Source organism: Gymnodraco acuticeps, unplaced genomic scaffold (genome assembly GCF_902827175.1).
Source record: "Gymnodraco acuticeps unplaced genomic scaffold, fGymAcu1.1, whole genome shotgun sequence".
In the NCBI taxonomy this organism is placed as follows: domain Eukaryota; kingdom Metazoa; phylum Chordata; class Actinopteri; order Perciformes; family Bathydraconidae; genus Gymnodraco; species Gymnodraco acuticeps.
The window spans coordinates 4,335,038-4,359,226 of record NW_022990981.1 but is presented as its reverse complement, the minus strand read 5'-3'; the positions used below and the strand labels follow the sequence as shown (position 1 = coordinate 4,359,226).

At 42.5% G+C, this 24,189-nt stretch overlaps 3 protein-coding genes and 2 non-coding genes across 9 annotated transcripts in view; 3 read left to right on the top strand and 2 right to left on the bottom strand.

Annotated features, from left to right (window-relative positions):
* Positions 1-1,613: 1,613 nt before the first annotated feature.
* On the bottom strand, positions 1,614-13,807 carry cep63 (centrosomal protein 63). 4 transcript variants are annotated; one of them, XM_034235593.1, is made up of 14 exons: positions 13,731-13,807; positions 13,428-13,471; positions 13,110-13,287; positions 12,766-12,861; positions 9,484-9,597; positions 9,249-9,362; positions 9,007-9,156; positions 8,398-8,543; positions 6,949-7,092; positions 6,768-6,858; positions 6,099-6,293; positions 2,789-2,979; positions 2,438-2,705; positions 1,614-2,352 (listed from the first exon to the last, which is right to left on the bottom strand). In XM_034235593.1, exons 2-14 carry the CDS (start codon positions 13,466-13,468, stop codon positions 2,149-2,151), a joined length of 1,932 nt encoding a protein of 643 aa, XP_034091484.1. In that variant the 5' UTR covers positions 13,469-13,471; positions 13,731-13,807; the 3' UTR covers positions 1,614-2,148. The 4 variants fall into 4 exon arrangements, with proteins under 4 accessions (XP_034091484.1, XP_034091482.1, XP_034091483.1 ...); XM_034235591.1 differs by having other exon boundaries at positions 13,546-13,800; XM_034235592.1 differs by having other exon boundaries at positions 13,428-13,468; positions 13,546-13,800.
* A 378-nt stretch (positions 13,808-14,185) lies between these two features.
* trnap-cgg lies at positions 14,186-14,257 on the top strand. Its single transcript has one exon. It is a non-coding gene; the product is annotated as a tRNA-Pro (tRNA).
* Positions 14,258-14,580: 323 nt separating this feature from the next.
* On the top strand, positions 14,581-14,652 carry trnap-ugg. The gene has a single exon. It is a non-coding gene; the product is annotated as a tRNA-Pro (tRNA).
* A 280-nt stretch (positions 14,653-14,932) lies between these two features.
* im:7152348 (uncharacterized protein LOC559250 homolog) lies at positions 14,933-17,241 on the top strand. Its single transcript, XM_034235762.1, has 4 exons — positions 14,933-15,090; positions 15,634-16,141; positions 16,624-16,728; positions 16,819-17,241. Exons 2-4 carry the CDS (start codon positions 15,768-15,770, stop codon positions 16,862-16,864), a joined length of 525 nt encoding a protein of 174 aa, XP_034091653.1. The 5' UTR covers positions 14,933-15,090; positions 15,634-15,767; the 3' UTR covers positions 16,865-17,241.
* A 2,471-nt stretch (positions 17,242-19,712) lies between these two features.
* The window catches only part of rab6ba (RAB6B, member RAS oncogene family a), a 189,978-nt gene continuing 185,501 nt past the window's right edge, over positions 19,713-24,189 (bottom strand). For both annotated transcript variants that reach the window (XM_034235641.1, XM_034235642.1), the window contains exon 8: positions 19,713-22,206. In XM_034235641.1, the coding sequence (XP_034091532.1) occupies positions 22,142-22,206 (65 nt within the window). In that variant the 3' untranslated portion in view covers positions 19,713-22,141. The remainder of the gene's footprint in view (positions 22,207-24,189) is intronic.

The window sequence follows — 24,189 nt, the reverse complement described above, 5'->3', positions numbered from 1 at the left end:
CTCCACATATAAAACCTTTCACCTCCCTCCAGAGAGAGCCAGAGGAATGCCTGCCAAATTCCTCCGTGCTGTTTGTTGGGGCTCACAGCGTTAGCAACACGGCTCAGAACCAAAGTGAGAAGTCACCGGACGAGCGGAGCAGAACTTCTGTGCTGTCGTTGAACAAGTATGACGGTAAAAATGAAGAACACATTTTTCTTCAGAATGTTTCCACTTTATTTCCATTCCATCAGAGTGTGCTTTATTAGGAAGCAGTAACATAAAGTATTCCACCCTGGCTGGGGTAGAGTGCCCCACATGGTTGATATTAACATTCCATCAGCTTTCTAATGATGAGGACAAAGCAGGGGGGGGGGGGGGGGCTCATGACAGCATTGGCATGGTGCACACATTCCTGCACCAGACTGGCCAGAGGGCCTCTGCAGGGTGGTGGGGGGTCTGTGGTATTTTCCCAGTTTTGCAGGGAGGACGGACCCTCCTTTGGCTCTCACAACAGTCTTTTCTCTGGATGTTAATGCAAATGTTTAATGCTGCATTCCAGGCAACTTGGACAAATTGAAAAAATGATGCAGCGTCCAACAAGGAAAAATGCAAAGGAACTCTCTTAATGTCAGAATCTCAACAAGTAATCCAAGAGGAATGCAGCAAGCTTCATGAGGTCACATACATACGACAGAATAAGCCAGAATACATCAAACACAGCTGAGGCACATTTCCTCTAAGTTCTGATAATAAAACATTACTTGCAGAGACAGGTGTGTGACAACATGGCAGGATCAACATGTTTTAATGTGAGTTCAGACGGAATGCACATTATAAAAAATGTGTTGTGCACAAGAGCCAACACATCCGAAATATTTACAGTTGAAATACTAGAGATTAGGGTTCCTGGAAATATTTGGCTAAACTCTAATTATAAAATGTGAAAGTTGTGAGCAGTCACTACATGTTAGAGCCTATAGTGATCTGCCACTACTCCTTCATAGTGTTCATTTATCAAACTTGTATTTATTGTTCTTTTCCAGAAAATGGCAGTCTGATCAGAGCTGAAAGACTTATCTGAATAATTGAATAGATTAGGGATATCACAAGAACTTCCATGCCAGGATTTATTATTCGTTTTTTCTTTTGCATTGATAATCATGTAATTTCACAAAAACTATTTGGGGTTTTTAAAATGTCGGTCTAGTTTGTCTTTCCTTAATGTTTTTTTTTTTGGATTACACACACACACACACACATATATATACACATATATATATATATATACACACACATACATATATATATATATGTATATATATATAACAATTTCAAGAGACAGATAAAAGAAAAACGAGACAGAAAAAAACAGGTAACAATCAGAGCTCATCAGCAACACAACACTGTCAATGTGACCTCAAACAACTCTGTCTTCACTGTGGGGACAGAGGAGGGGGACAGAGGAGGGGGACAGAGGAGAGAGACAGAGGAGGGGGACAGAGGAGGGGGACAGAGGAGAGAGACAGAGGAGAGAGACAGAGGAGGGGGACAGAGGAGAGAGACAGAGGAGAGAGACAGAGGAGGGGGACAGAGGAGAGAGACAGAGGAGGGGGACAGAGGAGAGAGACAGAGGAGGGGGAGAGAGAGGGACAGAGGAGGGGGAGAGAGAGGGACAGAGGAGGGGGAGAGAGGGAGGGACAGAGGAGGGGGAGAGAGAGGGACAGAGGAGAGGGAGAGAGAGGGACAGAGGAGTCTGGGCTGTATGAGGCCACAGCTTATTTGTTTCTTCTTTGATAGAGTTTAAGAAATCACTTTTGGGGATTCCAACTCTTTGTTGCCAATCTGAGTTTAATTGTGCAAGAATCCAGATGTGCTCTGACAGGGAGGAACTTCGCAAAGGCCAATGATACATTCAGGTGCTCCTCCTCTGCTCTGTTTCCCGAGTTGGGAAAACGTTCTTCCAACTTCGGTGTGTCCATGATCTTTAAAATGCCATGTGGAGACAGACCCTAAAAAGAGGATCTGTTGTAGTAAGTTGTTTATAGCCATCAACCCAACACCAGTTATAGTTTGGTCTGCCATGTTTCTGCGTCATATCAACTAAGCAAGTCCTGCAACAAAGGGTCTGAAAACCACGAGTTGGATTTATTGCACCTCACTCCATCTCTAACCACTCTGCTGCCTGCAGTCGGGGGACGTGTGGGGGGACCCTGAGCCCCCTGGCAGGTACTTGGAGAGAATCCTGGCGTTGGTTTCTCTCATCCCCTGGATGTGGGAGTCCAGCTTCTGGACCAGCCCCTTAGCCAGGAAGCTCTCTTCCTGCAAGAAACGAGAGACTGTTTCGTCCCCTGGAGAAACCGACAGAGGCTCCTGAGAGGGAAGAAGAAAGAAATCAGTAGGATTCTCAAAATGATCTTTACGACAACTGTGGCTTATTCATTGTGACGAACATCACCATGGCAGAGGGAGACGGTATGGGCTTCTCTCTGGACTCAGAGTGTCCAGAGCTGGATCTTTGTTCCTCAGCAGCAGAGTCATTTGGACTTGGCACAGAGTTTCTCCTGATGAGTCTTGTGGAGGAAGAGGAGGATGCTGAAGAAGCAGGCCTGCTGTCTGGGGGACAGGAGGCCTGGGACAGGGTGTGCAGCTGCTGGAAGAGGCTCTGGATCTCTCCTGGGCAGAGACCGCTGGTCTGCAGCTCAGCCTTTGTTGCTGTCTCTTGCCTGTGGTGACAGATAAAGAAAAAGTTGGATACAATTGAATTTTCTTGATCTTTTGAGCATGTGTTTCTTTGTGTGGCGGGCACCTGTCCTGAGCAGGCTGTGGGGGGGCGGTCTTAGCGTGATGGAGCAGAGCTCGTTGGTATTGGTCAGGACAGGTCCTGCTGGAGGCCTGGAGTCGGGTTCGCAGCTCAGAGAGGTCCATCCTCAGCCGCACGTTCTCTTGCTCCAGGCTGCACAGAGACGACAGATGGGGCGCAGGCGAGGACTCCCCCCTCTGAGGAGACAGTTCATTAGAGAGAGAGCAGAGGCAGGTTTCAAAACAATCACTGAAGCCATGTTGAAGGGAGACACTACCGGAGAATACCTTCTATACTACTTTAGGACAATTATTTTAGTATTGCATGCTTTCTGTTCAAATACATTTCCGAAACAATAATCTGAACAGTGGCAAAGCAAAAAGTGAAATTGTTAATGTTTGGGGAATAACATGTGATATAGATCGGTCTATTAAAAGGTCCCATGTCATGCTTTTCCGGTTAGTACCCGTCCCCTTGTGTGTTATGAAGGTTTTTATGCATGTAAACGGTGTGCAGAGTCACAACCCTCAAAGTACACCATGTAGCGAGTACAACTCTAAACACACTACCTCCCCAAAACGCCTCGTTGGAGATACGTCACTGTCCATTTGATTCTTCCGGGTACGCATGTCATCCGTACCCGAAACGAAATGGACCAATCCGTGGAGCCGTTACGTTAAGCCCCCGCTGATTGGTCCAAATTGACCAATCCACGGACTTCCTCACACTCTCAGTGCAGGCAGCACTGCTGATCTCAAGCCACACTTATTGTTTTTACTTCGGCTGTGACTTTGTGTGTGCTCAGCTGTGTTTCGCTGTGTTTCGCTGTGTATCGCTAAACAAGGAAATCACACCTCCACGGAGCTCAGCGCGATTCACAACGTCCCGACTGGTCCCGACCAATCGGAGCACACTGGGCTCACAGGGAGGGGGGGGGCAAGAGCTGCAACGAGCCGTTTAGTGGAGAGAGTGAATACACAGACTTTACAGAGATGCTGTTTGAGAAACAATGTGAGTTTGGAACACTGAACAATGTAAATCTATTCTAGTAGAGCTCAACAATGGAACTATGATCAGTGGAAATGGCCATGACATGGGACCTTTAATGATAAATGAACGTAGCCCTTTGTAAGAACCTAAGAAAATATATAGGAATAAACTTCAAAGTTTGGTGTTTGTAGGTGATAGTACTGCTAGGTGCATATTTCTCGCTAAGCAAATACAAATACAATGTTTGAGGAAAACAACCTTAAAAGATACATATTGTAAAATGTAAAGACACTGAAAATGGTAAAAACTAAACTTACTTTGGTTAATGAAAACGATCTAGATGCATGAAGACAAAGCAACACAAACAGCTACATTCATGTTTTCCTTCCAGTACTCTGAAAGACCAAACTGTCAGAATGGACATGATGCTGCATCATGTTATTGCCTGTAGTGTCTCGCTTTAAGAATACAATGCCGTGTCATGAGTGAATAACTACATCATCACCATTAATATGGTAGATTGACTAAGTGAGACATTTCTATAAGTTCTACACACGTCTGAATCAAAAGATGTAACATCATGTAAATGCTGTTACAGTAGCGCCATCAAAAGTTACATTTGCACAGACCCCGCATTTCAGCAAGCAGGAGAGAAGACTGTTTTCAGACTGCAGTGAGAGCAGGGTGTACGCAGGAATCCTGAAGTCTAACTGAAGACCTTTTAAGACCTTTTTTAAGACCCTTTCCATACATTTTAAGACCTCATCGCAACTTTGAGTTCTAACCGGTTACATTGGCGACACACTTTACCTCACATTGACTATATACAGTATGGATTGTAAGATAGCTCAACTAAACAGCTTGTGATAACTCCTTATCATAATTCAGATAGAACAAAGCACAAGAGAATGAAGTGAGTGACTAACCCAATGCAAGGTTTATTAGAAAAATAAACCATTAGAATTTCTAAAGTAGTATTTGATTTAGGCATTGTTCCCAAGAGATAAAACAAAAACCGATATATGTGTTCACACTTTTCTCGTTCTTAATATAGACTATATTTAGGGTCGATATGTGTTGACTTTACTGTAAAATAGCAGATCTCTGTGACCGGATATCGTTTGGCTTAGTGAACGTGTGTCTCTTCCTTGGAGGAGCAGCATCGCCCGGACTCCGCTGCTCCTCCGTGCAGAGAGTCTGCACTGCAGCGGTGTGTGTCAGCGACGTGCAGTCAGGGGAGGCACGGATTGGCCATCGGGAGAGTCGGGACTTAAACGCTGCGGCTTTCTGGCTAGCACTTAGCATATGGGACCGGACAGCTTTGATCCCCATCGACAGTGGCGATTCTAGAGTCTGTGGGCCCCTCGAACCAGCTTTCATCACCATCAGTGGCGCTCCAACTTTCTCCTCCTCCTCCTCCTCCTCCTCCTCCTCCTCCTCCTCCTCCTCCTCCTCCTCCTCCTCCTCCTCCTCCTCCTCCTCCTCCTCCTCCTCCTCCTCCTCCTCCTCCTCCTCCTCCTCCTCCTCCTCCTCCTCCTCCTCCTCCTCCTCCTCCTCCTCCTCCTCCTCCTCCTCCTCCTCCTCCTCCTCCTCCTCCTCCTCCTCCTCCTCCTCCTCCTCCTCCCCCCCCTTAACTTAAAAAAGAAGCAGCATTTTACGGCGCGCTATGCATGGGGCCGTCTTGAGGGGGTTTCCCGACATGTCGTTGCAGTAATTAAAGGGCGTTTCCTGTTGTCGTTGCTGTGGACCTTCTTAATACCTTGGAAAATGCCGTTTAATACTTTTTAATAGCCTTAATTTTCGCTAAATTGATTTATCAACTTTTAATACTTTTTAAGACCCCGCGGACACCTTGGAAGGTTGTTTTTGAAATGCTAAAATAATGGATTGTAGCAGAATATTTCATTAGAAAACTACACATTTTGACTATTGGAAATTATTTATTTAGTAAAATAATTCATGTAGGCCTATTATTTGTATTATATATTAAAAATAAATGTTTGGCCTTTAAACTAGCCTGCCTTGACCCGCCATTTTAATCTAAATCTAGAAAATAGTATAATAGTTAAAATATGATTGTAATCTTATCTGAAAGTCTGCAGAAACCAACACATACATACAGAATAAATATGAGTGGCTCTTTCTGTAAAAGTCCTATCATGTCTGAATAAAGACATAAAAAACACACATTTGTCAGAATAACAAAGAAGTTCACTTATGATAAACATTGTGAAGAAGGCTCATGTTCCCTTACATGGGTTCATTGTGATCATTGTGATGGAACTATGGAATGATTGTGTGTGTGTGTGTGTGTGTGTGTGCTCACTGTTAGCTGGGCTTCTTTCTGTGCTGCTCGCCCCACCCCCCCACAGTGCTGCCTGATGCTGGATGGAGAGCCCTTCAGTGTGCAGATGGTGGCGTCTCGTTGGTGCAGCTCTGAGGTCAGTTTGGATACCTCCCTCCTCATCCCCTCCACCTCCCCACTGTGAGTCTGCCGCGCCCTGAGGAGCTCCTCGTGGACCTGTGGAAGGAATCCAGAGAAATCACAATACATAAGACAGTGTAGGGCAAGGCATGTGTTTGGGTTGTCACTATTGGTTAAAGTTGGTGTGTGTGCGGTGTGGAGGTGTGTGTGTGTGTGAGTATCTCACAACATTAGGTGACACGCAATGTGGAAGTGTGCTGTTAATTACTAGTTTTAACTGTTACAGCGGGAGGAAGAATAGGGAGTATTCATTTCTTCTGAGCCCAACGCAACACAACTGTTCATTTTACATTTTGCTATTGCAAGAGCATCATGTACAAAAATGACTTTTACCACAATATACAATATTTACATTAAATTAAAAAGGAACTAAAGAATCTTGTTATTTTTGTTTGGATACAGAGTCCTCTCAGCGGCTTAAGTGATTTTTGCTACAACACACACAACTACAGTTTGGCCATCAAGAACTCCAAACTGCCACAACACGAGCAGGCAGAGGAGATCACTGACCTTTTTCCTTTCTGCCACAGAGGAATCATATTGTGCCTTGATGCTCCTCAGCTCAGATTGCTCAGCTTTCTGCCGGCTCACCCTCTCCAGACTGAGCAAATCAGAAAGACATTGATGGCACCAAACAAAGATATAGAGTCACATTACTGTCTGAAGAAATAGTAATGTGGCCAGCTCTCACCTCTCTTTGAGACACGCCACTTGAGCCTTGAGATGATCCTCACATGCTTCAGCGCAGTAAAGCTTGGTGGCCGTCTTCTCCAGATCTTGTCTGAGGGTTTCCACTTCGGCACAGCCCTGAGCTGCCAGGCAGTCCTCCAGAGAGCTGAGGAGACACACAGTTCTGTTCAACCTTCTACAAAACTATATTTGATATGATATAACAGTACAGCTATAGACTACGATCACTCTGTCCGTCCCCTCAGTACGCACGGAGCTTGGGAAAAAAGCCATATCCTACTTGTTAGAGAATAATTCTTCCTTACTCCTAAGATATTTAACCTTATTGCCTGTTGACGTTAAATACTCTGCCCCCTCGACCTGGAACACACTTCAGCAGGAACTGACCAGTTTGATACCCATCACGGATTTTAAACTCATTTTCAAAAAGCTGGAGAAACCATCTGTGGGAGTTTGCACCTGCTATATCCGACTACTGTATGGATTTCAATGACCACTTTTTACGATGTTTTATTTGAGTGTTGCCTCTGTGTTTAGTGTCCTGCCTGTCTGTAACTTTGTGTGGTAGTGTTACCACTGACAGGTCTCTCTTGAAAATGAGATCTTGAGTCTCATTTTTTCTAAATTAAAAAAAAAATATATATTCTATGGAAGCCGAGAGACAGGGCAGAAAAATAAATCTGGTGATCCACTTTCTATTCTTTTCTCTCCTGTATTTAAGACGGATGGAGTTCACCACTACCCGGGTCCCAGTCGCGTGTTGCTTGATATGTTTATTAGAAATTGCATATAGTTTGAGTTTGGTGTCTAGGCTCGGGCCTCATCACTCCACAGATGTACACAGAACATTGAGAGATGATTAGATAACTATCCCCCCGAGCCTACAGGTGGAAGCTGGGGCCGACCTGGCAGCTTAAATAGAGCGGCAGGTTTAGCAGCATGTGTTTGGTTGGTTGTAAGAGGGACGTCACGTGTAAATGTATCATTGGTGCTCCAGTTGACTGCCTGAACTAGCTCGCAGGCTGAGCCCCATTTCTGAGGGATGATAACCCACAAAATATTTACCCTGTGTTTAGTATTATTTTGAACATGCTGTTAAATATTTAAGAAAGATTCCATGGCAACACTTTTTTTGATCTGTTCAATCAATGATTCAAGATTAGAAAATGATCTTGGCCAAATTAATTTACCCATCTGTTTCAGAAGCAGTTTTTAAAGGAACTTAGAAACATTAACCTGGCAAACCTTTTATTTTCACCAGAGCATAAGAAGAAAGTGGAGAAGTTAGTAAATGGATCACCAGAACATTTCTTCTAAATTGCCTCTCAGGACTAAAGCATTATCCATACAGCAGAGATTGGCCCTCATCAGTGCAGCTGCAGTGTGAGGAGAGACTGCCCTCTTGTGTATCGTTGCTGTACTACATCATACACATGAGCAATCCACCCACCGGATGACTTGATTTTTAGCCTGCAGGGCTTGGGTCAGTCTGGCAGTTTCGTTGGACAGCCTCTGGCGTTCCAGACCAGATGTTTGCACAAATGAATCCTGGGAGTCCAGCGTGGCGTGGAGCTCCTGCCTCTCCTCTGAAAGCACCTGTGGAAAGCAGCAGTGGATGCTCAGCTGAGAAAATCCCATTCTAACCTCCTACACTGTGCTACATTTACACATTATATTACATGACATACATTTACATGATATATTATCTCACACAAACATTATAGATGGATTCATAGATATACAGGTTAAAGGGGAAATATAAACTCTAGATTTTGGCTTGGACTATCCCTTCATTCATCTCTTTATCAAGCACCTAATAAAGCGCTTTATAAATAGAATGTATTATTATCATTATTATTATTTAAGTCGTGGACACATATAACAATGATGAATCTGATTTGGGGCGTGTCAACTGAGAGGGACGGTTTGGACCTAGTATGTCTCACTCATATCAGGTGTCCTCTTAAGTCTTCAGATGCAGATTTTTTAACACCTGTGATATTATATATGCGTGATGGCCGACTGGTCTTCAGGTTTGTTCAGATCTTTATATTCCTACCCCTGAGCTGAGCTGCTCTCTCTGTCCCAGCCACAGCTCCAGCGGACGGAGGCGCTCCAGCTCCAGCTCCTGAGAGTGCAGGCTGCCCTGAGCCTTCTGCAGCTGCAAACACACACGCTCCCGCTCCTTCTGACACAGCGCCCCCTGGGACTGGAATAACAGAAAATATGTGTAAAAGTAACTGGCCTCCACTTCGCGTCAGCGTTAAAGTCTGACTTGGCATTACATTAGTTTTATTTTACCTTCATGAGTGTGAGCTCATCAGTCAGGCTCAGGTTCTGGGCCTCCAGCTCTGTCACTTGTTTTTGAGACTGGATGTGTTGCTGCTCCCACTCCACAGAGCGCTGCTGGCAAACCTGCAGACACAAGGGATGGATCAACTGCTCTCAACCAGCAGGGGTAGTAAGTGCAATCAGTAAGTGACAGCTAATGTAAGAAAATAAGCGTTTACAGAGAGTTGGACTGATGTTGTTGTACCTGGAGCTTTTCACTGAGGCCAGCCATCTCTGATGCTTTGCTCTTTGCTCCTCCACTGGACTCCTTCAGCTGTTTGCGCTGTAGCTTGAGATAACTTCTCTTTAACTTATCCAACTGCAGGAAAAGATAGTCAAATTCAAATGTTATGAACTTTTGATTCAGCAAACATTTACTAAAAAACAAGATAAGAAAAAGATTGACCAATACAATTCTCATTAAACAAAAAGAAACATAACGGAAAAGGAGAAGGAAGAAACGTTGTAGATATCTTCAATAATACTCAAAATGAATATAGTATTTTTGGGTGACATATTTTAAATGGTTCGTTGATATGTTAGATATACCGGAAATGCAATTGTTGATATCAGTAATTGTTATTGTAACTAGAAAAAGAGGAATTACTGACATCTATTATTACATCAAATATATACTCAGGGTTCCTGCAGGTTTCACCAACTCAAATGTAAGACTTTTTAAGACCACTTTGAATAGCATTTAAGATCTATTTCACGGCAAGAAAGTATGAAGGAAAATTGCTATGAAAGAAGAAATACGTCCCATAATTACTTACAAAGTAAAGTAAAGTTATTGATTGATGCATCAGTGTTTCTTAGGGTCAAAAACACTAAACTCACAACTTACAATGAAAGCGTTTAGTTTATTTAATAAATGAGAACATGTTCAATGTGAAAAGTGACAGTAGATAGATTAGTTGCAATTTGGTGCTATATATATATATAACATTTTTTAAATTAAACACCGTGAATTTCAGGGGGGGGCGCGGGGCTCCGTTGGCGGGGCACAGCGTACACAGAACTGTGATAGCGTGTTAGTCAAAAAAGTGTGTGTGTGTGTCTCTGTGTGGGTGTGTGTGTGAGTGAGTGACAAGAGCTATATTCAGAGCTCTGCTGCCTTCATGCTGTTGTATGATTGGTGTTTAGCTCCCAGGGTCTATGCAGGAATCCTGAAGTCAGATTAAATACCTTTTAAGACCCTTTCCATACATTTTAAGACCTCATCGCCACTTGGAGTTTTAACCGGTTACCTTGGCGACACACTTGACCTCACATTGACTATACACAGTATTGATTGTCCTTCCTCCTTATCTTCCAACCATTTGGACGCAGACTTGCATTTCCCCATAACGATGTTGTTTAACAACCGGCGTAAACGGACCTTCGCGTGCGTGTGTGAGCGTGCGATGTCCTGTTCAGATGACGTCAAACCCAACAGGATGCCATCAATAAACTACACAGTATCACACTACACACCTACGCAATGATTACATTCAGGCAGACTGTAGAACACAACCTCTTGGGACCATTTATATACTTATTGAAAACAAGCAACAAAATGTAATACTTTTTAATAGCCTTAATTTTTGCTAAATTGATTTATCAACTTTGAATTTAAGACCCACCCTGATACTGTATGGTAATACGATTTGACGAGCCAAAATGTGATTTCTACATATGATACTTGTAACTTGTAAAAGAGATTTACAGGTACTACTTTGTAGTGATCAAAATGAAATGTCATCACATTTTTCCGCAAACTAAGATTGTTCAGTTTTTAAAGATAGAAAATGATGTAGTTGCTCTAGAATTGATTTATTTGATTAAACTGGAGTTGGACATACATACATACCTCAATAAATTAGAATATCGTGGAAACGTTAATTTATTTCATTAATTCAATTCAAAACTCATATATTATATGAATTCATTACACACAAAGTGAAATATCTAAAGTCTTTATTTGTTTTAATCTTGATGATTACGGCTTACAGCTAATGAAAACCCCAAGATCAGTATCTCAGAACATTTGAATATTACATAAGACCAATACAAAAGGAGAAATGTTGGCGTGTGTACTCAGTACTTGGGCATCCTTTTATTACTGCATCAATGCGGCATGGCATGGAGGTGACCAGCCTGTGGCTCTGCTGAGGTGTGATGGAAGCCCAGGTTGCTTTGATAGCGGCCTTCAGCTCGTCTGCATTGTTGGCTCTCGTGTCTCTCATCTTCCTCTTGACAATACCCCATAGATTCTCTATAGGGTTCAGGTCAGGCCAGTTTGCTGGCCAATCAAGCTCAGTATCTCCATGGTCACTAAACCAGGTTTTTGGCAGTGTGGGCAGGTGCCAAGTCCTGCTGGAAAATGAAATCAGCATCTCCATAAAGCTTGTCAGAAGCATGAAGTACTCTAAGATGTCCTGGTAGACGTCTGCGTTGACTTTGGACTTGAGAGAACACAGTGGACCAACAGCAGCAGATGACATGGCTCCCCAAACCATCACTGACTGTGGAGACTTCACACTGGACCTCAAGCAACTTGGATTCTGTGCCTCTCCACTCTTCTTCCAGACTCTGGGACCTTGATTTCCAAATGAAATGCAAAATGTACTTCCATCTGAAAAGAGGGCTTTGGACCACTGAGCAACAGACCATCTCTTTTTCTCCTTAGCCCAGGTAAGGAGCTGCTGACGCTGTCTCTGGTTCAGGAGTGGCTGGACACGAGGAAGGCTCAGTTGTAGCCCATGTCCTGGATATGTCTGTGCGTGGTGGCTCCTGATGCACTGACTCCAGCCTCAGTCCACTCCTTGTGAAGATCCCCCACATTTTTGAGTGGCCTTTGCTTGACAATCCTCTCAAGGCTGCGGTTATCCCTGTTGCTTTGCACCTTTTCCTACCACACTTTTTCCTTCCTCTCAACTTTCTATGAATATGCTTGTGAACAGCCAGCTTATTTAGCAATGGCCTTTTGAGGCTTACCCTCCTTGTGGAGGGCGTCAATGACTGTCTTCTGGACAACTGTCAAGTCCGCAGTCTTCCCCATGATTGTGAAGCCTACTGAACCAGATTGAGAGACCATTTAAAAGGCTCAGGAAACCTTCGCAGGTGTTTTGAGTTCATTAGCTGATTAGAGTGTGACGCCGTGAGTCCACAATATTGAACTTTTTCACAATATTCTGATTTTCTGAGATACTGATTTGGGGGTTTTCATTAGCTGTAAGCCGTAATCATCAAGGTTACAACAAATAAAGCCGTGAAATACTTCACTTTGTGTGTAATGAATCCATATAATATATGAGTTTCACTTTTTGAATTGAATTAATGAAATAAATGAACTTTCCACAATATTCTAATTTATTGAGATGCACCTGTACATACATGCAGAAGAGCTGTTCATGAGAGATGTCTTAATAAATGTTGACCTAGATCATCAGTCAAATGAAAGCATTTTGAACTTGTTTAAACTGTGTGATGGACCAAGCCTCACCTCCTCGCGGAGCCTCTGCAGCTGCTTCTCGTTCTGGGTAACCATCTCATGTCGGCCCGGCTGCACCTCCTCCAGCTGCTGGCGGAGCAGTCCGATCTGCAGGCAGAGTTTTCACAGGAATGGTGTCGGAAAAATGTGTCTACAATTCCAACATGATGATAACACATGGGACATCCAGCGTCAAACTTAATATAATAATAATAATAATAATAATAACAATAATAATTGCGCTGCAATACCGCACAACACTATAAATGAATGATTGAAGTGGAGATGGTCAGTTTCCAGATTTCTGCGTCAGGAAACAGAACACTAAGAATGTTAGGAAGGATCTGCTGCTTTACCTCCAGGTCCCTCCGTTCAACCAGGTTCCTGGAAGCCAACAGCTCATCTTCGCCTCTCTCCAGCCGGAGCTCCATGGCCTGAGACTCAGCCTCCCACTCCCTCCTCTGATGGTCGATCATTATGTCGATCTGTCTCATCAGCTCCTGAAGCTCCGGCTCGCATGATGATAGCACAGAGCTGGAATATAATACATATATTACACATTTAGATGTGGGCTAGACCTTCGAGGATACCACATCATTAAGAGCGAACCATCACTACGTGATTTTAGTATGATCTCAAGTTAGTAAGAAATGCACTGGCTTTAGCCACCCTACCTTAGGTCAGGGTTCTGCAGACATCCCAGAGAAGCCTCCATCTGCTGGGAAATGACACGCTCAGCGTTAAACTTCACTTTAACTTGCCTCAAGTTCGCTACATGCAAAGTTAACTAACCTAGCAACCTCTGTGACAGCATTGTCGTTACTACCTGAACCCAACTGAGCTGTAACCACGCCAGTTACGTACGTTGCGTGGATTGAAATGGGTAACTAACGTTGAATCAACTAAAATTGGACTGTGGAAAAGTACAGCAAGAAAATCCTTAGCAAACGTTTACAAGTTTTAGAGCCACAAATTACTTTTGTTTACAATGTTAACTGAACTACACAGCAGCCAGTACAAACTCGATTTCCTGATGTAAGGCGGTAACTCCGCCTCCAACCTGTGACCTCAGCACGCTGTACGTACGTCTAGTGGTCTAGTGTTAGGGGACTCTGCCTCTGCCTGCAGGTATGGCTAATCATAGGCTACATTAATCTCTTACCGTGCACCTGGCATCAACAGGCTGTTGTATTAAATACACATAATAAACCAAGTGTCTAGCGAGTTAAATTACAATAACTATAACTATTTTCCACATTCCATATTTGGAATGCCTGTGGACAAACTGTTACTGGGACTTCAATGAAAAGTGAGACGATGTGTATTCCACACTATGATAGTTACACAAAAGCTAAACTAATTTGCAAATCAAAAGGCTCATCGTGTTATGTGAGTTGAATAAATTCTGTGGTATCGGTCTTCGTGAACACGTGGCTCGTTGGTCTAGGGGTATGATTCTCGCTTCGGGTGCGAGAGGTCCCGGGTTCAAATCCCGGACGAGCCCACCCTTTTGATTGATGGTGGCCACTCTTCTGATTAATGGTGGATGCCGCTCATAAATGAATAATGTCAATGCGAAGCTAAACGTTTAGCGTTAGCGGTAGTTTACAACACAACCACTGCGATACAATGCGATGTACTTGCAGAGAGGGGCGGACTGGCCATTGGGAATACCGGGAGTTTTCCCGGTGGGCCGGTACCGAAGTGGACCGGTCGGACAATTCACTAGCACCCCTAGACTTTAATCATTATAACCAACACAAAAAGGTACAATATGATCAGCAAACCAGTTAGCTATATATAAGCAATAATTCCAGTAACACTTACGGCTCGTTGGTCTAGGGGTATGATTCTCGCTTTGGGTGCGAGAGGTCCCGGGTTCAAATCCCGGACGAGCCCTAAGTTTTTCTGCATTACGTGTGGACATTCATCTATTCATTTCATTTAATATACCCTTTGTTATTAATGAATGTATTTTAATATACTCACATGTATAATGAGGTGATAGACGTTTTGAACAGGGGAGTGGCTACAGATGAGATATCACGGTTCGATTAATTCCCCTTCCAAGCCGCCTTCTTTAACCCGCACCAGTTTCTCCACCTGCCCTCCCACACTAAACAAAGAGCGTCACCACCACCACCCAGCTGTTGTGCTGTTTGTCTGGGCCGTGAGAAGAGAGAGGGCTGTTTCCCACACACACAGCAGACCCTAACAGACGAGCTGCCTCTCCATTCACTGCAGGGCTGCTCCGCTGTGCACTCCGAAGGGACAATACTCTGTGTTCGGTCTGAAGCAGCACTGAGGAGGAACGTTTTACATTGGCTTCCCCATACTGTAAGTAGGCTTTACAGACAATATTGTTATTATTTTTAGCTTAACTTGTTTCCATCAAATATTATGTTTAGGGTTGGATGCTGTTTTTTTATGGTTATCAATTTCTGATTTATTTAACTTTATTGTTAGCTAACACTCTTCTTGGCTATATTTAAAACATACATGTTTGTTATCCCCTAACACCTAAATAATGATATAGCTGAAGTTATATTATAGAATTACCTATACATCTTTTAATAAGTCAGATGTGTTTTCAATCAAATTTAGCAATACATCTAAGTATTTAAGTATCCTTTTATTTGTATACTTCTCTCTGTTGTACTTTGCACATTCCTTGAACAATTGTGCATATTTCTGCTGCTACAATATACTAACTATACTAATACCAGTGCTATAAACTACACATGTAATTCAGATATATGTTTATATTTATATACAGTATATATTTTAATATTCTTTACTGAAATATATTTGTGTCAGCTTTCATTTGAATACAGACTTTTGATTTGTTAGTATTTCAAATATATATATTTATCTTAACAGAGAGGAGAAAACTGGACCCCTGCAGGAACCATCTACTTCAACAAGCCCTGATCGTCAGGTGCCTGATATCAGAGATTTTCTCCTGGACAAACAGGATCCACATCATCGCGTCACTTTGATCCTGCAGCCGGACCATGGTTCTGTGTGAGGACGGAGAGTGCAGCGTGTGCCTGCTGCCCTACTCTCGGACAGACAGGGTCCCCAGGGTGCTGCACTGCAGGCACACCTTCTGCCAGCTGTGCCTGGAGACCATGTCCCAGGCCCAGAGCGGGCTGCTCACCGTGGGCTGCCCTCTGTGTCGACGGGTCACCGGCGTAGGACGGGGCCTCGGCCTGCAGGAAGCTCTGTGGGTCGACAGCAAGCTGTGGGAGCAGATACCGGAGGAAGAGGACGCTGAGGCAGAGGAGGAGGAGGAGGAGGAGGAGGAGGAGGAGGAAGATGGACTGAAAGCAGAAGCTGAGGAGCAGGGGACGGAGTCCAAACAGGAGTCCTCGCTGCGGGCAGAGTGGTGGGTTTAAAAGTGTAAACAGACACGTATGTGGTCATTAGCAAGTAATAACTCATACTTATTTTTGGGCTTTCACAACTATTTACACGTATCTATAAACTTTGTGACATCTTGAGTTATTTTCTCCAAACAATGCTTTTCCAGAATGCCTTAAATGTAGGGTAGGTAAGAATGGAGAAACCAGCTCGAGTAAGCTAGAATTGGAAAGTACATAACTGAAAAAAATGTTTCTGAAGTGAATTACCTACCCTACCTTTAACTTTTCCAAATGAAAAACATGCAAATTGAGTAGAGTATGAGAATAATATCCCTTTAAAACCAGTGTTGAATTTGAAGAATTGGAGAAGATTCCTGCTATAGCTCCCCCTTTCACACGTTGGTGTTAATCTGCACGTTTGTCCACAAAGCTTCTCATTAGCGCCTCGGCTCTGCAGGGCCACATTTTGTTGTAGAAGTAACCCTATTCAACTTTTGCTTTTCAGTGCTTCCTCCAGGTCTGCCAGAACAAAGCTCAAACTGCCTGGCTTCTTCAGGAAGTTCAGTTTATCGAAGCAACACCAAGAGAGGATTGTGCCCGGCAGTAATGTGTAAGTCCTGACTTTGGGAAAAATAACATAAAGAAAAATGGAAGGGAAAATAAGTACTAACTAAAATGTGTGTTTTTTCTTGTTTTTAAGGGAAATGAAATCGTGGCGCACGCTTTCAACTGAAGAGACTGTTTAAGAAGGGAGGAGGTGATGTGGCAGATCCTCTTAGGATGTTATTAGCAGATGCTAGACGCCACAAGAAGACGACTCACCCCTCTGAAGGGAGAGAGTCCAGGTCGTTAGAGCCAGGAATCCATTTGTGTTGCTGTCAGGACTTTGTTTGTCTCCAGCCAACACGGTGCCCCGTGTCCCCATTATTTATTCTAGGCCTAATTCCCCCAGCTGGTGCATTTGGTTCAGCTGTCCCAGGGGGACTCGCACCCGGAAACCCCCTCGTGACAGATGGTCTCTGAGGACCTTCCCTTCTGAACGTTGAACATAACTTATTGTTTTTTATTTTATTTATGATAGCTAGTAGGCAAAGTATTAAATAAAACTATTTTTGAAAGAAAACATTTTTTTATTTACTTGTGGAGAGAAAAGAATCATGAGCAATTCTGTACTTTACAAAATGCATCATTTATGACATTACGTATGTTTTTAAGTGATTGAAAAAAAGTGAATGCAGTCAGAGATTTCTGAATGTGAAAATGAGTTGTGTGGGCTCGAAACAACAAAAGCATGTCACAAAAGACTTGTTCAGCCATGAAAGTGGATTATAAACTCCATTCAGTGAGCATCTGGCAATATTCCATGCTGCGGATATTAGAATAGTGGATCATCACTGTCATGGAAATGGACTTTATTCTCTTGTGCTACCTTATGTGCACACACCAGTTCAGAAATATACAGCATTCTGAGATACATGAAATCTCACTGAGGTATTACAGGGTTTGGCTTCTCACTCATATTAAGGTCATGTGATTTGGCTCCAAGAAATCCGTTAGTAGTCCCACTGGTTTGATTCCAAAGTGGTTGGAGCAGGTTTCTCAACTGTAATCCTTGATTGTGTGTTGTTTTTCCTCTCCGCACCATTTAAGTTTTCCCACGGTTAAATACTATCCGATGACTCGCCAGTCACACAGGGAGCTCCTTCCAAAGCTGTGATGATCTGGAATCAGCAGCTGGCTGTCAGTCAGGAGGACCAACACACTGAGCTGTGAGAGTGCCTCAGTTTCAGTTTCGCAACATTCACTGACTCCCACAGCTAGTGTTGGTCTATGGGCCTTTAAGATGGAGCAGAACAGGAAACAACTCCCAGTGCAGGGAACAAGAACTCATATTCTCCACTCAAGTGAAACAGCATTGCTACAAGGTGAAAACAATGCAAATACAAGATCCAAGATCCTGTATTCAAAAGGTTATCAAAACAAAAGTACTCTTCTTTATCGCAATGAAAAGTCTGTACGTTGTATACAAAGTACTAGTACCTTAAAATTGTACTTCAGCACAGTACTTGAGAAAATGCGCAGGTTGGAGTGGTCACAAGAAATGAGGAAGTTCTCAGATCAGGTCCCACCTCAACAAATAAACATCTCTAACAGAGGGGGAGTCTTGTGGAGTCTTTGCAACAGACATTGTGCAAGACAGTTTCCCAGAGCTGACCGTTACAGCAACACATTCCTGTTTGGGTACGTGTGTCCCACCGACTGTGGGTTGAGTGAGATATACTCAAATACCTTTGCAAAATTGCAAATCTGGGACTAAACTAGGACAGACTTCAATGGAATGTTAAGTTCACTTTGTGACTATAACTTTAAGTGTTGCCATTAGTTTGTCTGTCTGAGACAGAGAAGAAATACTGTTAGATTTTCGTGAAACTTGGTGGAAGTGTGAAACATGAGGCAAGTCAAGAAGCCAACATATTGTTTGAGCAGATCCTAAGAACTGGGCAGATATCTGAATGGAAGCAGCCCTGGCTGAGGTCTTTGCTCTTTTAGTGCCCAACAGATGCAAATGTGTTTGAATATATTTAAAACTCAGGCACGATTAGTAAAAGCCTCACAGTGACTAAGACATGCTCGTTATTGTGCCCCCCCCCCCCCCCCCCCCCCCCCCCCCCCCCACCCCCCCACAAGGCTCCTGTGGCCCCAGCCATACAGCAGGTGACTGATGACTGTCTCACAGTAGAAACCATGCGTGCCACAACATGTACAAATACTTGTTAACACTGTCACAACTATTGCTTAATTACTGGTAACTACACCAGCAGTTCCCTGTAGGTCTGTCTGACGTAGCACCGTACCACCTGTCAATTTTTAAATGGGTTTATTGCTATTTATTTTAAAACAAATGTTAAGTAAAACCACAAAATACCCTATAATAAATAAAGCCAGAATGTCTCTTAATTCTGGCAAATGATAAAACATAATTCTAGAAATATACTTTTAGGTTTATTGTAAATGTATTTTTCATGAATTAAATACAGGATTTTAGTTTTTTGTTAGAAGTGTTTGTTGTTGTAACTAACTTTGGCAACAAGAGGCTGAGCGTCCCACATAGCGTTGTGATAGAAACGTCTCATAGCATTCATGTTTGCTTCCAGCTCACACAAGGTTCAAATATAGTGTGTGAGCAGGTTTTGCAATATATCCGTCATGGCTTGAAAACATGAAGGCTGTGAGTTCTGTTAACAACATGAGGGAGTGGTGCTCTTCAGCCTCATGTGCTCCACATGAGAAATACATCAAACTGAGAATGTTGCCACTCCCTTTTCTTCCACCTGTTTCACTGACGGAGAAAAGGGAACATCGACAAATATTCCTGTCAAAACTATTTTTCAGAATGTAGATATTACTGTAATAATTAAATATTCACAGCTTAAAAATGTAATTGAACTTTCATTTCATGGACTGCTCAAAGTATGAGCTTCAGTTTGTGTCTTTTTAAACAAGAATAAACACACACACAGTAAGGTGTGTGTTAATAGAAGCAGATGTGTGTACAGTGTGGAAAAGAATGTGCAGGGGAACTAAAACACTCACTTTGGTAATTAATAAGACATCTTTATTAATCATTTGGAGAGACATGCTAGATCTCTGTACAGTTGAATGAGAGCAGAACACACACACACACACCCCGGGAACACCCCACCGACATGCAGAGACACCGGGTCCATTCCCAGGGACTGCTGAGATGGGACTCTAAAAGGGACTCTTCTTTAAGGGAATAAATACAAAGGGACGTCTAATGAACTGATTGATCATTTGTCCTAATTTAAAAATAAATACCCATTGAGTGATTTTTAAAGTGCTCTCCTTACAAGGCTGAGTGGTGGGTAATGAGAGCAGTACATTCCTGTTTGAGATAATAAATAGGCAGCAACAGAGGCTTATATTATCACTTTCATTTTCAGCAATTATAAATTGAAAAGAAACCTTCTCATTCCCAAAACCAATCTCTCCTGCCATGTTGGATCTCTTATTATTATTTGGCTCTTTATGTGGGCTAGAAAGGTTCACCAGTTTTTACAAGAGTGCTTCCTTTTTGGACAACAATGTGTGAACAATTAACGAGTCTACTCTAAAACACAGGACTCCAACTGTTCTGTACATTAAGATTATTTTGACCATGTGTCTAGGACTTACATCGTCACTATAAATAATAAACCATGTTCTTCAAAAGTGCAGTAAGATTTCACTTCAAGTCAAATCAAAAGTAGTGTTCTCAATAGCGTCTGACTCCAGCGCCAGTGTTTTATGATACCTGGCTCTGAAACAAAAGAACAAAATGAAACAACATTGCATAACGTCATTTGTCAGTTTAAACACAAGCAGCAAAGAAGTGGGACACGTGACACTCACACAGCTCTTGGATTAAGTGACTTTACATTTACTATGAAGCTTTACGGTGCTTCATATTCACCTGAAAGGTCTACACGTGCAAATAAGTCTTCTGTCAGGAATGGAACTGGATTACGTGTGTGTGAGATCAGTCTGCAGCTCCTGTTCCTCTGTGATTCTCCACTGTGCAGACCACCAGAATCACACAATGCCACGTCATGTTGTTGTGAGGGGGGAGACCTATTATGAAGCCTTTATGTGGCAATTGAAACGACTTGGAAGTGGCCCTCTATAGAACTGCATTCTAATGTTGCCTATACAGAAAGCACACATTTACACACACACATGACAAAGAGATATTCTGATGTCAAGTATACAAATCCAGTTAGACATCAACAAAAAGACAGTCATCATGAGAGTGCATTAAGTCACTGGTGTAAATGTACATATTGTGTTCACTGGTAGACAGTACCTATGCTCAAAGACAAGGCATGCATTATATACTCAAGATGTTGCTGACCACTTCCTGTTTGCACAGTTATGGATCCCACAGGGGTTATGGACTGGAGGCTGAAAGGATAAAACTGGTTGTTTGAGTAAAAAGATCCTTAAGTGTATGTATACGGGGAATATTGACAATGTGTAGGGCTGCCCATTGGCACAAAGACCAATTACTAGGAAATCCTAATAGTTTGAAACATGTCCTGTTAGAGCTATATTTTGATGTATATGATTGAATAGCTAAACATTTAATTTCTCATTGTTTTTGTGAGTAATGTAATGTTATTTAGTGTTATTATTAGTTAGTTAAAGTAGTTTTAAGCTTTTATTTTGAAGGTGTATTTGGGCACCTGGTGTAATTGTATATATTGGAGACAGGTGGTGGTGGAGAGCACCAGTTTGATTTATCAGGGTAAACACGAGGAGACCAGAGGACAGGCCCAGGGAAGAGAGGTAAACCTTTAGGAATACAATGCACAGAAAGGACTCTTGCCTGGACTTGATCATTTCATTTGAGTTCATTTTCTTGTTTATTTGCAGTGGGCATTTTTGATTGGTGGAAAAAAATTGTGTTTTTGAAGATTGGGCCGTTGGATCATTTCGTGGCACAGCCTGGTCGGAGGTTAGGACAGGAATACATTTACTGCAATAGTGTTGGGAGGAATTCTATGTTTGCCTGTAACAATAGTGGGATCCATAAACATACATCCAAAACCATCTGCTCTTATCAAGCCCTCAAAAAAGAGCTTTGTTTGCATCTTTCAAAAAAACAACCTTTCCAGAGAGATTTCCCTGAATATACAAAAATATAAAACAGAAACTGGGGAGACTTCCTTTTTTACTTAAAAAAAAAGTATCCACATAAAATAACTTGTTTGATTGTTTCACATCTTTGTCTTTTGTACTTTCTTTTTTGCAAGATGTCAGACTTTATGGCAGTTTCATTTACATAGTAGACTAAACTACTTTAAAACCAAATTCACATATTGTTAGTTCCAACCGGTGACTGACAGTCAGGTGAGGAGGCCAGATTCACAACTTGCAGAAGTCAACTGCAGGTTAACCAATAGGAAGCAACATAACAAGCATGTGGTGTAGATGATGTGTTTATCCCAGGATGAGGCTGAGTATTAACAGGAGCAGCCTCCTTCAGTAGTCTGAGGCTCCTGCGGTTTGCCCAACTTGATGTCGATCACTGGAGAGAGCGTTAAGGAAGCGTTGGAAAACATCAGTATTGATTTTATTACATGCTCTGAACGGAGCAGCTGCTCTGAAAGCCTTCAAGGAGGACATGCAGGTGAAACATGATTAACCAGACTGCCTAATAGAAGACTGTAGTAGCACTTATCTACCACTAGATGGTAATATTTCCCATGCAACCCTTCCATTTGCAGTCAACTATACTAACAGCCAAAATACCTACATTATGTCAAAAAATAAATAGATATAGTTGCTGCACATAATAATAATTAAAAACATATTTTTTATTATTGGTAGGTTTTATGTTTAAAACACAATTCAGCATTTTCTTCACATTGTGCAGTGAAAGGGCAGACCTGCTGTAAGGAGCATCAGTCAGTGCTGGTGTACTTTAATACAAATAGCAGGTGAAATGTGGCAGCAAGCTCTTACTTACTATTCATCTTTCTGGTAAAAATGATGCATGTATAGGAGGGGGCCCGGCCTATAAAAACTGTGGCCTACATATTGTATGCAAGTTGAAAGAGTCCCACTGCTTTCAGATGCCCCTCCCACAGTGCATGGTGCTGTATCCTCTATGTTTGTATGCAGCAGGTGATGTGTGTTTTCATGTTTGATGGAAGCGTTTCATCTCTACATGGTAACATTTGAAGGACAGCTTATATTCCAGCCTTCCCATTTGGATTGGTTCCCATCTGGAATATGGAGGCTTTATCACAGCATTACCAAACCAAATGAGCGCATTCAGCTCAGAATATTTTACAGCTCTGATGCCTGTGTGTGATAGGGTGTGTGTGTAGGTTACAGTCTACACTACAGCATCTCCTGAACAGTGACTAATGAGTCCTCTGCCACTATAGTAGCATTTGTTTCAGAGTGTAGCGCAGGGGTGCCCAACCAGTCGATCGCGATCGACCGGTCGATCGCGGGGAGATTCCCAGTCGATCGCGAGATGTGTCTAAAAATAGAACAACAACATTCTGTTTTATCGTTAATGTCCTGTAACATAATCTTCCTGTGCCAGAATAATGCACTTGAACGCATCAAAGCTTTGTGATTGGCCGGCGTGACCCCATGTGTCGGGGCGTGGCTGGTGGGCAGTGGGCACTATTTCGCTGACGTTGTCCGTATCAACAGGAGTGACAGTCCGCACACACACAAGACCGCAATTACGGCAGAAGCAAAAAAGCCCAAAATATATAATTGTCACTCCGAGTGGGAGGATGATTATTTTTGTATCTATTCCAATTCAAAGTCTATCTGTCTCATCTGCAATGATAGCGTGGCTTTATCGAAGAAGGGTCATTTAGGAGTGGCATTTCAAAACAGTGCACAAACGCTCCGAGACGGAATTCCCTCCTAATTCTGCCCTACGCTCCCAAAAGGGGAGGGGCCTGAAAGGACAGCTAAATGCACAGCAGTCCATTTTCACCAGGCCCAACAACAAGAGCAAGGCTGCTACCATAGCATCTTATCGTGTCAGTCACGTTCTTGCGAAACACGAAGTCTTTCAATGACGGCGAAGTTGTGTAAGAAGCTTTCCTGGAGGCTGCCGATGCGCTTTTTGGGGGACAGTAAAAATAACAGTAGCATTTCAACAGGTTTTTGATATAATAAAAACTCAAGTTAGATATCGTTATTAATCAGCTGTACATTTTAGTTTGTTTGAACTTATTCATTATAATTATTGTACAAAATGGTATAAGAATGCAAACATTCAGATCTGTTCTGTTTAAATTGATTATAGTCTATCATCAATTCAGGTTAAGAAACTAGTGTTGCTTGCATCCTATTTTAAAGGCATTTATTTTTATAATCTACTAAAATGCAACAAAAAAGGGTTTGATTCTATTAATGTTGTCTTTTTTATTGCACTTTGGCAGCAGATTCCTGTGTAGCTTCAGATCTGAGTTGTCTTATTAGTAAGCCTAATTTATACTTTTGTAGAAACACTATTTTTATATAATGGCAAAGAAAG

What these genes read in the sequence shown, in the direction of transcription:
- cep63 (XM_034235593.1), bottom strand. Translation starts at nt 13,468, where the DNA reads ATGGAGGCTTCTCTGGGATGTCTGCAGAACCCTGACCTAAG. An exon ending in GTGGCGTGTCTCAAAGAGAG is followed by an intron (nt 6,859 to 6,948) that starts GTGAGAGCTGGC and finishes TGATTTGCTCAG; the next exon opens with TCTGGAGAGGGTGAGCCGGC. An exon ending in CCACAGCCTGCTCAGGACAG is followed by an intron (nt 2,706 to 2,788) that starts GTGCCCGCCACA and finishes CTGTCACCACAG; the next exon opens with GCAAGAGACAGCAACAAAGG.
- im:7152348 (XM_034235762.1), top strand. Translation starts at nt 15,768, where the DNA reads ATGGTTCTGTGTGAGGACGGAGAGTGCAGCGTGTGCCTGCTGCCCTAC. An exon ending in TCCTCGCTGCGGGCAGAGTG is followed by an intron (nt 16,142 to 16,623) that starts GTGGGTTTAAAA and finishes TTTGCTTTTCAG; the next exon opens with TGCTTCCTCCAGGTCTGCCA. An exon ending in ATTGTGCCCGGCAGTAATGT is followed by an intron (nt 16,729 to 16,818) that starts GTAAGTCCTGAC and finishes CTTGTTTTTAAG; the next exon opens with GGAAATGAAATCGTGGCGCA.